We start from the raw sequence: 14,933 nt of genomic DNA on the forward strand, positions 1-14,933 counted from the left end.
GCTTGAACTAGCAAGTATAAAGAGTTTTGGTTCTTGTACTGCCTCGCTCTGAAATCTTCCTCTGCTTCTGTTTTCCTTTGCTTCTCAACCCTTGGGGGATTTTCTCTGCAGTAAAGGGGACTTTTGGAGACATCAGAAATCCCAGCGAAGTGAAAAACTTGGCTAAAATAGCATATATTATATATGGATTAGGTAATTGTCTGATGCAGTTGGAGGACTGATAAACTGAAGGGCAATCCTTTAGATAAAAATGTATACATTTTCATCAGACCGAAGCAATGAACAGACTTATGATTGCTACGGAATTATTTCAGTTCTGTATGCCTGCAAAACAAAGGGAGTACCCCAATCTAATTTAAGTCATAAACTTCTAGAAAGGGCAGCTCATCCGCCATTCACTGGAGCATCTTTTGCCCTCAAGTGACAATATCACATGGTGCCCGCCTTGACATTCTAGTTTATTAATTATTTAATTTTTACCCCACCAATCTAGTGACTAGGTCGTTACTCTAAGCGGCTCAAAATATCACAGCATTGTTGTGTGAGAATTCAATAGACGCTGATCCACATGTGCAAAGTGGCTGGCAAGGACGCCTGCAGAATTTGAGTAACGCTTGGTTGGCTATAGAGTAAGTGGCTTGGATGTGGGCTGATTTAACAACCTGCGACACACTGGAATTCTCACTAGAAGCAAGGCAATGCTTCAGAAATCAATTTGTTTTGTGTATGAGGATGAGGAAGGCATGTTGACTGAACAGAAGATTCAGCAGAAAGGAAGAGTAGGCCAGGTAGCAGAGCCATTGCCAAAGACAGTTTTGCTTTTTAATCTTACTTGGCTTGTTCTCTTATAGTATTAGTAAAATCTGCCAGTCTTTTGTGTAAGACCTTGTTAGAAACATCTTTTATAAAGAAATACATCTTAGCACCTGAATTGGACTGCTTAAATTATGATAGAAACTTTGAATATCCAAGCAACCGGAGTAGAACAGAAATCCGAGTCACTCCAACTCAGGTTACAGCTGTAGGATCAAGCATTTAAGGCATCTGAAAGTAGAACTTGAACCATTCTCTTTAGGTAAAGCCATCGGTCTTATTTACAGTGGTGCCCCACTTGATGATGAACCCACTTGATGATGAACCCGCTTTACAATGAGTTTTTTACAATCGCTATTTCAATCACAAAACAATGAGTTTTTTTCAAATGAGTTTTTTTGCTTAACGATGATTGGTTCCCTGCTTTGGAAACCGATTTTTCACATAACAATGTTTTTAAAACAGCTGATCAGTGGGTCGCAAAATGGCCACCCACTGTGCAAAATGGCTCCCCTCTGTGTTTAGGACGGATTCCTCGCTTTACAGGCACCAGAAAATGGCCGCCCTATGTAGGATCTTTGCTGGGCGATGAGGTATTTTCCCCATTAGAACGCATTAACCGGTTTTTAATGTATTCTAATGGTTTTTTTACTTTCGCTTGACGACAATTTCGCTCTACAGCGATTTCGCTGGAACAGATTATTGTCGTCAAGCGGGGCACCACTCTATATGCAAATATTGGTGTCCAGATCTTACAAGAATTGCCATAGATCTCTCAACACCAGGAAAGTTCATTTGTAGCAATGAGAATCTGCTTTCCTTTGCAATGTATCATCTTTGCATTAAAAAGTGTATGGGTTCAGTGTGTGTGTGTGATGGAGCAAAAAAAAAAAGCCATCCATTCAGGAATGCTAGGAAGCATACCCAAAACTCCCAGAGATGTTCTTTCATAGAAATTTATTGTGTATGTCTCAAAGCAAGAATTTCTTGCCTAAAGTGCAACTGGCTTTTCCAAGGGAGTGTTCCAACGCATGTCACCATGGCTGTGCATCAAAGGCGCTGGAAATCAACTGGAACATGCAGGAGAGATTTAAGCATCATCTTACCATTTACTGGGAAAGAAGATCTCAATAGAACATAAAGAACAAAATGGAAATTCTTTCATAGTTCTTAGATTTAGTCAATTCATTTTCTTAAAGCCCTAATTGTCATGTGCCATAAATTCTGACTTACTGTGACCCTTTTCAGAGTTTTCTAGGTACAGAATTTTCTTGGCATGTCAGAAGTGGTCTACTCCTCTATTCTGTGGGCCGCCTGAGACTGAGCAGCTTTCCCAGGGCCACACAGGCTGACTCTATTCACAGAAGACAAAGTTGGGAATCAGACTCCCAACATCTGGCTCCACAACCAGATATTTAACTCAATGAACTATCTAGCCAGCTATGAAAGCCCTAGATAGCAATAATACATTTCTGGTAAAAAGAGCTTCTGTTGCTATTTTTGCCAAGCTCTGAAGACCTCTGACTGATCTCAGTGTTTTTCCCAGCTTCCTCTAAAATCTTGTGATATATTTATAATGATGTTCTATAGTTCCCAAGTCCTCAAGTCTTGACATAAAACTGTCTACACTTAATGTGTCCTGTTTTGGTAAATATGAAACATAAAATATGAATGGAATGTGCTCTGCCTGGGTTGAGCCTTTGGGACAAGCAGCATCTAATTTAGGATCTGATTTTCCACAGAGAACAGATGTTAAAATGTTCAGTCCCAGGCTATTCATTGTGTAACAAAGCCAGAAATCAAATCAAAAGTATTGTAGCTCTTTCAAGACCAAGAGATTTAGTTCAGCATGAACTTTCATGAGCTTATTCTTTCTCGAACTGAATTCAACTAAGAGGGCAAGTTTGTGATTTTACATATCGGCATTAGGAACCTTGGAGGAAGGCAGGAGTCACATCCTTTCAGAGCCTTAACATGGCTCAAAACAGCCCTAGCAGGATCCCGTCCAATCTCCTTTTTAAAGCCTCTGAAGTAACAAGGTTCCAGTTTAGTCATGAATTAGTTTTACTGCTCACTGGCAACTTAGAAAGCATGCCTCTTTTTATGTACTAGCTGTAATTTCCTTGTATCCACAGGAGAAACTAAGCATGTTTCATTACAAGTGGCCTTGTACTTGGGCTTGTTCAATGGGCATAAATGGACTTTGGTTAGCAGCACAACATAGAGAGCTGTTGCTTTTTCTAGCAGCAGCTTCAATCATGGGGGGAAAACTCAATCCATGACTATCCTTTGCTGAACTATCCTGTTGGTTTCTAATTTCTGAGAAGTCAGTGCTGGCTAAAGTAATTTCAGTCCTCACTCAGCTTAATAAACTTCCAGTATGAAAATAAAATCTGTGTTGCTGAAATGTACATGCATAATTTTATTTCATTCTGAATGTATTCTTGCAGTAACTGGCTCAAACAACAGCAAAAGGCAAAAAAAGCACAGGAGGAACTGAAATGCATCTTTATTCACATATCTGAAAACCCCAAAGATGTGTACTGCGAGCCAAGAAGTGTAAATCTCTACTCCACTAGGCTACTTTGGACATGATATAATTTCCAGCATCCATTTGAAAAATGACAAGTACTGCTCAAAATGATGAGGGCCTGGCGTGCTCTGGTCCATGGAGTCACAAAGAGTTAGACATGACTTAACGACTAAACAATAACAACTGCTCAACTTTACAGGGTTGTTACTGGGATATTATTTCTCTGTGTTATTCTATAGGGGAAATACAGCTATTTACAGAGATGAAGGAGGAAAATAAAAAGCAACACAAGCGTCACTTATAAACTCACCTTGCATATTAAAGATAATTTGCAATGTGTTTATAAAAATTTTTGAATACCTTTTGAATTAGGGTCAAGCTCCACATTGCAGTTTATGTGGAGCTACACCTTGTTTTGCATTATTTAAATACAATCACAGGACCATATAGCTCACCTCTCCAGCCACAATCTCCAATCGCTGCAGTCATGTAAGTGACTGGTTTTCAAGTTAGTTGCAGCAAGTGAAGGAAGGTATGACTCCTTCCTTCACCCACTCCACTACTGATGAAGGTTCTCCAGCCTCATGGCAATAATTACATTTTAAAAGCAAAACTACATTGTATAGAACAGAACCTATGGAGTGCAGAAAAACCCCTTAGGGAGAACTGCATGCTACCTATTAAGTATACTTATAGCCACACTTTTCAAGTACAGTAGTTAAGACACGTGGCTAATTCACTGGCCTTGTCCAGCACCTTTCTCCGGTCTTCCCCATACACCCCATGCCCAGGTTATGGCCCTCAAAACATTCTAGACCAGGCAGGCCAAGGATATAATTGCCAAGCAGTGATGCCTGAAATAGCGTTTAGCAATTGAGATCATTACCCAAGTCTACAATCATACTTGGGAAGAGTCATTTTTAATTCTCTTTTAATATGAAATCACTACGTTTAAGCTTCGGGGGGAAAAAGAACTAAAGTATATTCATGTTGAACTTTTTTTCTTCTTACCTTAAAAACAGAGTTTGGATGATGATTAAATATGTATGATCTCCTCTAGATAGGATCAACCAAAACAGAACAATTAGTAAACACTCTTAACCTCATTTTTTTTTTGTTCTCATATTTCTTGGTCTATATATCCGTTGCAAAAGCTGCCAGCTTCCCGTTTGACTCTTTCCGCTCGTTATCTGTACTGTATGTTTTTACCCACACCCACTGTAACAGATTGTTTTTCACTTTGACGACTAAATGTTTATAGCAACCGGAATTTCCACAAAACCACTGAAATAATGACACACAACATGCTTCCTTTTCATGTTCTCTGTGTCAGATTCTTTGCCAGACTGGCATGTCAGAAATTTGGATTCTTTGAAAATAAGCTGCCAATTCTGATGTGCCGTATTCAGCCTAGCTCACCAGGGTGGGCTTCAGTCTTTCTTTTAATCATCAATGCTATAGTATAAACTTTCTGAAAGATCTCTACCGAGGCTATCAACCTACTTCAAGAAACCATAGCTGACTGAGACTGTCATCGTAAATAAAGAAGTAAGTTCCACTGAAAACAATAGTATGTTAATATGTATGTAATAAGAAATACTCTAAAAACAAATATGCTTTTAACTTGTGGCCCCATTGATTGAAAGTGGCTCCCAAATGTTAATAACCATTTTGTTGATAATTTTGCCAGTTACTAATTAATTTGGCAATTAAAACTGAACCCTAAACTTTTAAATTAGATACCCAATGTGGTGTAAGTAGATGGAGGGATTAGGAATCAAGAGACCTGGGTTCAAATCCCTGGTTCGAATGGACACGATCTAGTGAGAGCCTATCTATTCAAAGTGATAGGACCCCATGAAAAAAATGAAGGAGGATTCATTCTTTAACTGAAGTCTGGGTCCTGAACACTACAAAAAGCATCTGTTTGCATCTCCCTCATCCACCACAATCTTGCTCCTCATACATTCATTTATTGCAGTGAGATCTGCAAGGATATAGAATAATACTGTATAGTCTTATCTGATGTAGCACCCATATTAAGAAACACGCCTTCACTGAGATATTCTGTTAGCATCTTCCTTAAGACTTACCATGCACCATGGCCCTTTGGTAAAGTGAAGAAAAGTACGAGAAGCAACAATAGCATGTGAGACAGATTATGAATGTTTACGCAGACCAAATAGATTATGAATGTTTTTTTGCAGACCAAATAGAACACCATATTTACACCGTCTCATAATTAGACAAAAAGCAGGACCTCCAACAATTAAGGTTGAAGAAGCAGTTCAGCTCAGCACAGGGTGAAAATTCAGTTCACATTAAGGCCTGGGTACCTCAACTGGGCCAAGACATGTGCTCAGTTACATGGTTTTGCATATTATTCAGTACTAGTACAGTATTTCCAAGGAAGACTCAGGGAGCGCAATTGATTCTATTCATTACACACGATATTCCTCGGCTTTGTTGCACTCTCCAAGTAATAACAATTTTTCAAAACATCTTTATCAAACACGAACAAACATGCTCTTGACAAAAAACCTTTTTAATTCAAACTTTTATTACAGGGACAAAATCATCAGGATCCAAAGCAGGGTTCGTTCTCTTTTTTTAAGCTGGAACTTACTGCCGGCAAGCTCTCAGCGTTGCCTATGATTAGCAAAATTTCTTGCTTTCCACTCCACAACTTCACAATGGAAATGAAGCAGAAAATATCTTGGCCATTTAGAATTATATACCTTCAGAGAACATTTATAATATGCTAGCTCAGTACAAGTGGAACACGTTGTGGTTATGCTACTTTCAGAGCGGCCATGATTCACAGCAAACCACATCTTTCAAACCCTAAAGAGAAAAAGACGACACAGTGAACATAAAAAATCCAGGCAGCCGGACTATCTCACATCAGGCTCTGCTATTAAGGAAAGTAAAGAAGTCTCCGTCTCAGATATTCAAAGAAGTTCTGTTACCTGAGCTTCATTTGAAGGTGTGGCTCTCAGCACCTCCACGGCCAAACCCTGAAAGCAAACCAAAGTCATGAAGAACAGATCTTTATTTATTTATTTTTTTATTTCTTTCTATCTCTCCTCTCTCCCCAAAAAGACCCAGGGTGGCTTACATCATTAAATTGTATATAAAAGATAAAAACAGTAAGCATACAAATATTAAAAAGGAATTAAACAAGTATATTAAAACGGGAACTAAGATCAATATTAAAACAGACTTGAAACAACAGAGCACAACAATCCATCTAAAAGCCCTCTCAGAACCACCAGTCATTAAGGAAAAGGCTGCCTGAAGAGAAAGGTCTTCGCTTGCCTGCAGAAGGACAGCACGGATGGGGCCAGCCTGGCCTCCTGTGTGGAGTTCCCCTGATTATCTCAATGCCCAGGCAGGCTCATAGAGCATATTTTAGATCACTTGGGACCCAAGCCGTTTAGGGCTTTATGGCTTAAAACCAGCTCTTTGAATTGTGCCCAGAAATGGATTGGCAACCAGTGGAGCTGCTGTAACAGGGGCGTTATACGTTCCCTGTAACCGGCCACAGTTAACCATCTGGCTGCACCATTTTGGACCCTTTGAGGTTTCTGAACACTTTCCAAAAGCAGACCAACACAGAGCACGTTACAGTAATCCAGATGAGATATAATTACGGCATGTGTCAGACCTCTCAAGAACGGGCACAGCTGGCGCATTAATTTCAACTGTGCAAAGGCACTCCTGGCCACCACTGAAACCTGGGCATCCAGGCTGAGAGATGAATCCAGGAACAACCCCAAGCTGCATGCCTTTGTTTTCAGAGGGAGTGGAAGTTTTCAGAGGGAGGCTGCACCTTGTGTTCCTTGACCTGGTTTTGAACTGACAAGGAGCACCTTTGTCTTGTCTGGAATAAGTTTCGGTTTATTCGCCTTCATCCAGCCCATTACGGACGCCAGACACTGACTCAGTACTAAGACAACTTCCGTGGATTTAGATGGAAAGGAGAGACAGAGTTGGGGGTCATCAGCATACTGGTGACACCGAACCCCAAAACTCCGGACAACCTCTCCTAGTGGTTTCATGTAAATGTTAAATAGCACAGGAGACAAAACAGAACCCTGAAGGATATCACAGGCCCTTGGCCAGGGGGTTCAACAAGAGTTCCCCAGCACCACCCTCTGAGTTCTCTCCTCCAGGAAGGCCTGGAGCCACGATGAAACAGGGCGCCCAAGTTCCATCTCTGACAGATGGACGAGAAGGATACCATGGTGAATGGTATCAAAGCAGACAAGGGTCTAAGGAGACAAGCGATAGCCTGCACCTCTCCAAGGACCCTGCCCACATCATCAGGCTGCAAAAACTGAAACTCATTCATCCACAGAGGAGAAGCAGGAGCCATAGTTACATCTACAGGACATGTTTTAACTGCAGCATCTAAGTCAGGGCGGATCTGCAGCCAGATATCTACGTAGCTCACTGAGCTATCCAGTCAGCTCAAAGATAATCTGCCATCAAGTCAATTCTGACTTAGGGCAACCATTTCTATCTATATAGTGTTACCAAAAGCACTTTTCAAGTGAGGCACCTTAGGATATGTGCAATGGCTGTATGAGATGTGATCACTGCATGTCTAGTGTTAGTGGCACAGAATTAAGTAGTTTTTTGTTTCTTTACTGTAGCTACAACAAAGCCCCATGTACAGAAGAGTTTAACAAAACAGATGTTGCATCCAACAATAGGAGCACCAGCTGTAGCATCTTTGCAGGAAATGCTCAGATGAGCAGGAAAATAAAGAGGGGCAGATTTTTCCAGTTGAATCATCCTGTTAGATTGTGCTTGATCCACAAAGCGATACAAACAGGAAGGAACCAGACACAGCATTCTATTGACTTAACGGGCTTTACAGGCAGTGTCCAGCACCACAATAGCAAATAAACTAAGACAGAACTACTGCTGACCTAGGGCTAAATCCAGCCTTAGTTCTACCTTGAGTAAGACATTGAAATCATTAAGAGAAGGGTGATTAAAATCTCCCATTCATGTGAGTCTACGATTTGCCCCAAGGACAGAGGTCATATGCCCTCCTGGGGACAGCCCTCCGCGCTTCTTCTCTATTAAAGGAGATTTTTTGCTATAGATTTTGTTAGGATCAAATGACACCCTTAATAAGCATAAATCCTTAGCCTTAGGAAAACAGTAAGGCTAGACAACAACAACAAAACTTATGTGACTCCTGACTTACCATTCTTGCATTGGTTCAATCAGATTTTAAAAGAACTAAGGCATTATTTGTCATAAAACATTCTAGACAGAAGTACACATGTGAAGAGATGTAACTATACGAGGCCACTGTACTTGAGGATATTATAATATTTGATCATGTTTCTGGATAAAAATATCCTACGGGAAATAAGTGCTGTTTAATGCCCAACATTTTGCTCCCTCCCTCCCGGAATCCTACCTTTGGGTCCAAACAGTGCAGCGTAGCATGGGTGGTTGCAATAAGGCTTCCCATCGTGCTGCAGAGACAACACAAACATTTCAGTGGAAATACTAACAAGATATCTGGTTGCTTCTACTCAGTGTTCTTGGGATTATATGATGAGTAATATCACACACCATAGGGGTGGGCACAGCATTTCATGCCTACTGGTTTCTTCATGCCCAGGGCTAAAAAAGACTGGGGTCATGTGCTCTGGCACAACATACAGTTCAGAAGTTACATTCAAAGCAGCTGTCCTCTGCTTTCCAGGTCTTCCACACAGGAGAAGAGCACATAGGTATCCATGGTAGCTACAAGCAACCAAAAATCTCCCACAGAAAAACAATTCCTGTGCTCCTTTCCCCCCTTCACTTACACAAAAAGTATGCTCTTTTGTAAGAGGTAATTAGTGGAACTATAGAGAAACAAAAATGCCAAAGACTGATAGCCTGTCCACATTGGTATATAGATATATGTATCGCTGAGGGCACAGTTTGGATCAGGAAAAAAAAGATCCACAGGTATTTCTCCTTAGAACAAACCATCCTTCCCCTTTAAGGGCTGTTGTGCACATTTCTGGCCCAGTGATAGGGCATGCATCCTTTTTTCTCTTCTTTTTTGGCATGCTCATTGTTTATAGCCTGTTTAGCCAAGAGTTACCAGCCTCAGCTTTCACTGCCATCTTTGCTGCAGATTCTGAGCAAGACTGGAGGGAGAAAAAGGGAAGGGAAGCGGGGGGGGGGAACCCCTCTCCTGACCCTCCACAGAGTATAACGGGAAGTGCTTAATTGACAGCTGATCAGGCTACAAGGAGTCATTTGCAGTTCACATAGGAGAAGCATATCAAATGGCACCTCACTCCTCCCCCTGCCACCCTCAACAAAGGGTGGCCTAATCCACCCCCATAACCCAAAAATGGCCAGTCTGGGCAGGCCGTCAGTATGCTGTAAATGCTGCCAGGGACTGAAAAGAGAAAAGGACTTCTTGTTAGGAAAACATCAGCAACTTTTCATAAATCAATTAAAGACACCGTTGTTGCCCCTCCAAATGAGATACATGCAGCCAGGGAACGAATAAAATTAGGGAAGTTCAGTTAGTCAGGAATTCTTGATGCTAGTCTGGCTCACAATGATTCTGCAAAAAACCAGGGACATCTTTCTGATGAATGAGGCACCTACAATTCATTTTAAACTGTACAAAGTAGGGGGTGTTACTAAGTGGGGATATATGAAAAGTTAAATAAATAAGTAAGTAAATCAACCGCCTCAAGCTCTTACCTCCGCATGACCACCTGAAGTAAGGGTCTTGTTGCATTTTTCACACTTCAAACATGGCCGATGCCAGTCCTTCCCCAGAGAGGTGACTTTCTCAGCTACCATTGGACACAAATGAACAACAATGATGGAAATAATCAAAGATGTTCCTTCCCCCAGCACCATCCTGTCTGTGTTCCCAGTCACTCTCTTCATGCAAGCCAGGAGAACGGGACAGAGGGGCTCTCAACGGACATGGTCTCCCTGACAGATTTCCTATACCAGCGACGTGATGGTGACTGCTTTGGATTAGATCCTGTGTGAACACAGCTGATACGAAGGCAAACCAGAGATGCATCTAGCCCAGCATCCCCTGCCTCTTCTTCTTGCCCCACTTCTTCCCCTCAGTTTGGTTACACGGATGGGCTTTCTTCAAAGCCCAATTTTAGTGCAAGGGAACAATTGGGGACAGGGTATGGGGGGGGCAGGGCAGATCATACTGACTCTCCATGCCCCATCCTCCCCTTGTGCTGCAGTTAGGCTTTAAAAAGTCTTCCACTGGTCTAAACGGAAGGCTTGAACCACAATACCCACTGGGTAAGGAAAATCCTCCTTTTTTTTCCTTTTAAATTTTTTTTGGTAAGTTACTTCCACTTCTGGCATTTGGCTCCTTCATGAGTTTCCTCAACCGAAAAGGATCCATCACTCTGATCCATCCTGACAGGCAGCAGCTCTCCTGTGACTTTGGCAAAGGTTTTTCCCAGCCTTGCCAACCTGCCTCCTTCCAAAAGCCGGACATGGGGGTAATAGCCAGACTCTTCTGCATTCAAACGCTAGTTTTCCCTATTTTTTGTCTACCTTTTTCGGTTTACTATGCAAGGGCCCAGTGAAGGATTTTGGATTTTTTTGTGACATACTTCTTCAAATACTAATTTACTTGCTTCTGAAGGCATGCCTGCATGTGCTTGAACATACCTGACACTGGAAACCTTTTAAATAATTCTGAAGGCAGAGGCAACAGCTATGATTTGAAACATAATCCTTTTCACAAAGGAAACTTTAAAGCTGGCACAAAGGGTGTGATTTTGATGAGATCCTCCTAACAGCTACGGTTCACAAATATTTACTAAGGGAGAAGAGTTTGCCTTCCCCCAACACCTGAAACATATTCAATGTGCTTGGAATAAACGTAAGAAATGAGTAAAGACAAGTAGATCCAACAGCAAACGATCACAGGCCTCCCTGCCTCAGTCACTTTTGTAACCTAGTGTAACTGCCTTTCCAGAGTGGGATACCCTTGTCATGGGAAAAATGCTGCCCAGTAAGAAGACAGCTGGGCTGACGTTTGTTGACAAATGCACATACTTCCAAAGAATTATAACACTAAACAAAAACCAACCAACTAAATAAATGAAACATACAACAGCTGAAGGAAGAGCAGTCAGGTTAGAGTCCTGCACTGTAAAAAGGAAAAGATGGTTACATGCCTGCTTTCTAAATTTGAGAATACAGGTTATTAAAAAGTCAGAACACTTCAGGAATGGAAGACTGGCAATTCCACCGCTGTTTTTATTGTTACAGAAATTACATCCAAGATTTTGTCCAGCACACAAAAAACCAAATTATGTGGAAAGAACCAAAAGTGTTGCTGAGTCACATCCACACAAGGGCTGCACAGCCCCACACACTCTACCTATTTGTTTATATATATATATAAAAAGAGGTGTCCTTGTAGATTTAAAGTTGTTTCCATGGACTTTTGAATGTTGACCACACATTCCTATTTGTCAGGTCCCATTGTTTGCAAAATAAAACTAAAATAAGCTAAATGACACAGTTTTCTAAATAGAGCATATGCTGCTATCTGGCAGCTGTGGCATCACAGGAAGAAGGTTGGGTGTGGCTGCTCTGTTATGAAGAAAAGAATATGCAATATATTGCACATATTTATAGCTACCATTCCCACTTTCCAAGACTGGGCCCTAGGGACACCTATTTCAAATCAAACCTGCTTGTGGCCAGCTAGCTACCTTTGCATACAGTGGGGTCTTGACTTGAGAACTTAATCCGTATTGGAAGGCGGTTCTCAAGTCAAAAAGTCTGTAAGTCAAGTCTCCATTGACCTACAGTGCATTGAAAACCAATTAATCCCGTAACAGGCTGTTTTTGTTCCATTTTGGTTTTTTTCTGGTCTGTAAGTCAAATCTCAGTCTGCAAGTCAAACCTAAATTTTGCGGCCAGAGAAGTCTGTAACTCAAAAAGTCTGTAAGTCAAGCCGTCTGTAAGTCAAGGGTCCACTGTATTCTGTTCTTGCATATTCTGTTACAGGAACACTGAATTATGAGAGCTGAATATAATGTATGTACAGAACGCCAATGGTTTCCTCAGATTGGGCATACTGCATCACTCCCCTGAGCCCCACATAAGTTTGTCACACACCCAAAGAGAGAGAGAGAGAGTGCGATTCCCAGGTGAAAGACTGGAGGATTTATTGAGGGTTTTTAGTTTCTTTTAGATCCTTTGTTAAATATCCTTATATTCTGTACTCAAAATCAGATCTGGTAATATGGAATGTGCAAATTATATAAGAGTGGATATCATCTCCTCCCTGTCCCTGGTAACCTAAGGTCAGTTCTATGCACTCTGTAGTCTGCCAGCTTAGCTCACACAATTACAGTCTCCTGATAATTAGCATGCTTGCCCTTCCCTTTTGCTGCCTGAACGAACCAAAGGAACGCCTGATGTTTCCTGACTCTCTCTTTCTCAGGGGAGGTCTGGGCAGCTGTTAAGAAAAATAACTGTTCTGCTCTCACATTGCCTTCCATCAGCTTTGGCAAGTTTTATAACATCTAGGCATTGTCCCCTAAGTTGCAACTCATGCACGAGAAAGCTGGAGCAAATATAAGGAAATAAGTTTGCACAAAGTTCCTTACACATGATCTATAATTTATTCTCAACTTTCTTATCATGGTGCCCATCCCTGCAGCCTCCATGCCCTCTACAAATAAGCAAACTGTGCATACTGCCCTGTCACTGTCTAGAAATGTCAGCATGGTGCCAAACTAAAGTGCTGATAGTAACATCTTAAGAAAAGAATCCAGATTTTTTTTAAATGTAATGGCTCTTAACGTACTCTAATGCTCGAATTCTCTACAGAAGAAAAAAGGTGAAGTATGCAATGGTTTGATGTTCGTCAAACTTTCAAAAGTTGACTTCATGTGAGAACTGCTCTTATTAGTAGCCACCTAAAACTTGTGAGGTGCTGAAGCATCTGTCTTAGCGGTACTTTCCGTGTGCAATTTTATTTCATACGGGCACACTTCTCCTGCAAGGCGCTCGCCAGGGTTTGGGATTCTGACCTGGACTTTGCCACCAGCCCTCCACGTGGCTCACCGTTGGGGGCCAGCAGAGGGGCCTCAAAGGTTGCCTCCGAATGGGGCGTTACGCCCCACTCCTGGAGCACAGAAGCCGGGTCCCCCCCCCCGGCCTTGCAGATTGTGGCGGCGTCCCCTCTACACCGCCGAGCCCTAGTCTAGGGGGAGAGTCTAGATGGGCCCCTCTTTTCTTGGCTCTCCCTCTACCGCGCCCCCCCTCCGCCACAAAGGGTCCCCCTAATCCGGAATGCAGCCACTCTCCCTGTAACCCCCTCCCTCCGCTGGCTTGGGTGGAAGGGGTGCGGGCGCCTCAGCCTTACCGAAGTAGACCTCCTTCTGGCAGCGGGGACACTTGGGCATGGTGGTGCTCTCGTCGCGCGCTCGGTCCGGGGTGGAGGGAAGCCGCCCAGGGGGGGCCGTTATATGGGGCTGGGCTCAGCCGGGGGCGACGCCGACCTCGCTTCGCCGCCTGCGGCCACGCCTGCCTGCCTGCCTGCCTCGGCCGAAGGGCGGGAAAGATGCTGGCCGCGCCCTCGGGGCTCTCGCGGCTGAGCCCTCGTCGCGAAGCCGCCCCGCTACTGTTGGTGGGCTTGGGGGGGGGGCGGCTGCCTGCTCAGGAGGAGGGCTTGGCAAAGAAAGCCCGCAATCAAGAGGAAGCCCAGGCACCCCCTGGGCAAGAGGGACGAGGCTCCCTGCCTCCCGTCGGCCAAACCCTAGGAGACCAGCAGGACCCCTGGCAAAGCCGCCTCCGCCGCCTCCGCCGCCGCGTTTTATTGCCTGGGGCAGAGCAGCACAGGCGTCCTTCCCCAGTACAAATGCAAAGCTCGCCTAGTTATGATCTTAACAGAAGAGGCAGGAAATCCCCCAAGTGCTTCTCGGCGTCTGTTACTAAAACTGCAGAAGCAACGTGTAGCTACACTAACCGTTTCCTGCCCTTTGGGGGACACCTCAGGTCTGCTGCCTGAGACGGTTACGTGGCCCTCCTGCAGCCCGACGTGATGGCAGCAGTCCGAAGATCTCAAGAAATGAGGGGAACTGTAAAGGTGGTTCAAATAAAGCAGGGAGTGGATCCTGACTGGAAACAGAAATGGGCCACAAGAAATGAAAGGAGATGCTTCTGATATTTTTGTTTCTGCTTTATTATTTAAAATACTAGTCTTGATCCTCGCTTTAATGTATTTTAAAATATTCTGGTCATAAAGGTTAAAACAGTTTAGTTTGCATGTTCAATTTTGTTAGTTTAGAATTTTGATTTCTAAGGCAGTTTTGATTTAACACTTAAATCTTCTACACTGCTAAGAAGGTGGTTATAGCTCTGTCAGTTGGAAGTATCTGGTGGTGAAACGAGGGGCTGGGAGTTCGGATGCCCAATGTTTCTCCTGGGAGAGATGGGATGGGATCATCCAGAGCATGTGGGGCCAGTGGGGGTTAATTTGCCCTGCCACCCCTGCAGCCTTCAGCAAATTGCATGGGCCAAGAGTGCCACCAGCAGGAGGGAA

The 14,933-nt window shown here is 43.1% G+C and overlaps 1 protein-coding gene and 1 long non-coding RNA gene across 2 annotated transcripts; both read right to left on the reverse strand.

Moving 5' to 3' along the window:
• Window positions 1-1,755: 1,755 nt before the first annotated feature.
• LOC144588911 (uncharacterized) lies at window positions 1,756-4,442 on the reverse strand. Its single transcript, XR_013544667.1, has 2 exons — window positions 4,358-4,442; window positions 1,756-1,883 (listed from the first exon to the last, which is right to left on the reverse strand). It is a non-coding gene; the product is annotated as an uncharacterized LOC144588911 (long non-coding RNA).
• A 1,446-nt stretch (window positions 4,443-5,888) lies between these two features.
• On the reverse strand, window positions 5,889-13,927 carry CRIP1 (cysteine rich protein 1). The gene is made up of 5 exons (XM_020813010.3): window positions 13,755-13,927; window positions 10,085-10,179; window positions 8,787-8,844; window positions 6,316-6,363; window positions 5,889-6,190 (listed from the first exon to the last, which is right to left on the reverse strand). Exons 1-4 carry the CDS (start codon window positions 13,792-13,794, stop codon window positions 6,323-6,325), a joined length of 234 nt encoding a protein of 77 aa, XP_020668669.1. The 5' UTR covers window positions 13,795-13,927; the 3' UTR covers window positions 5,889-6,190; window positions 6,316-6,322.
• Between the last annotated feature and the right edge of the window lie 1,006 nt (window positions 13,928-14,933).

The sequence above is a fragment of the Pogona vitticeps genome, chromosome 4, assembly GCF_051106095.1.
Source record: "Pogona vitticeps strain Pit_001003342236 chromosome 4, PviZW2.1, whole genome shotgun sequence".
Classification (NCBI taxonomy): Eukaryota; Metazoa; Chordata; class Lepidosauria; order Squamata; family Agamidae; genus Pogona; species Pogona vitticeps.

Bases quoted from the DNA above. Each gene is read 5' to 3' on its own strand.
- CRIP1 (XM_020813010.3), bottom strand. From the start codon at position 13,794: ATGCCCAAGTGTCCCCGCTGCCAGAAGGAGGTCTACTTCG. The intron at 10,180-13,754 runs GTAAGGCTGAGG...GTCCAATGGTAG, and splicing joins CCAGAAGGAGGTCTACTTCG to CTGAGAAAGTCACCTCTCTG. The intron at 6,364-8,786 runs GTAGGATTCCGG...GTTTGCTTTCAG, and splicing joins TGCACTGTTTGGACCCAAAG to GGTTTGGCCGTGGAGGTGCT.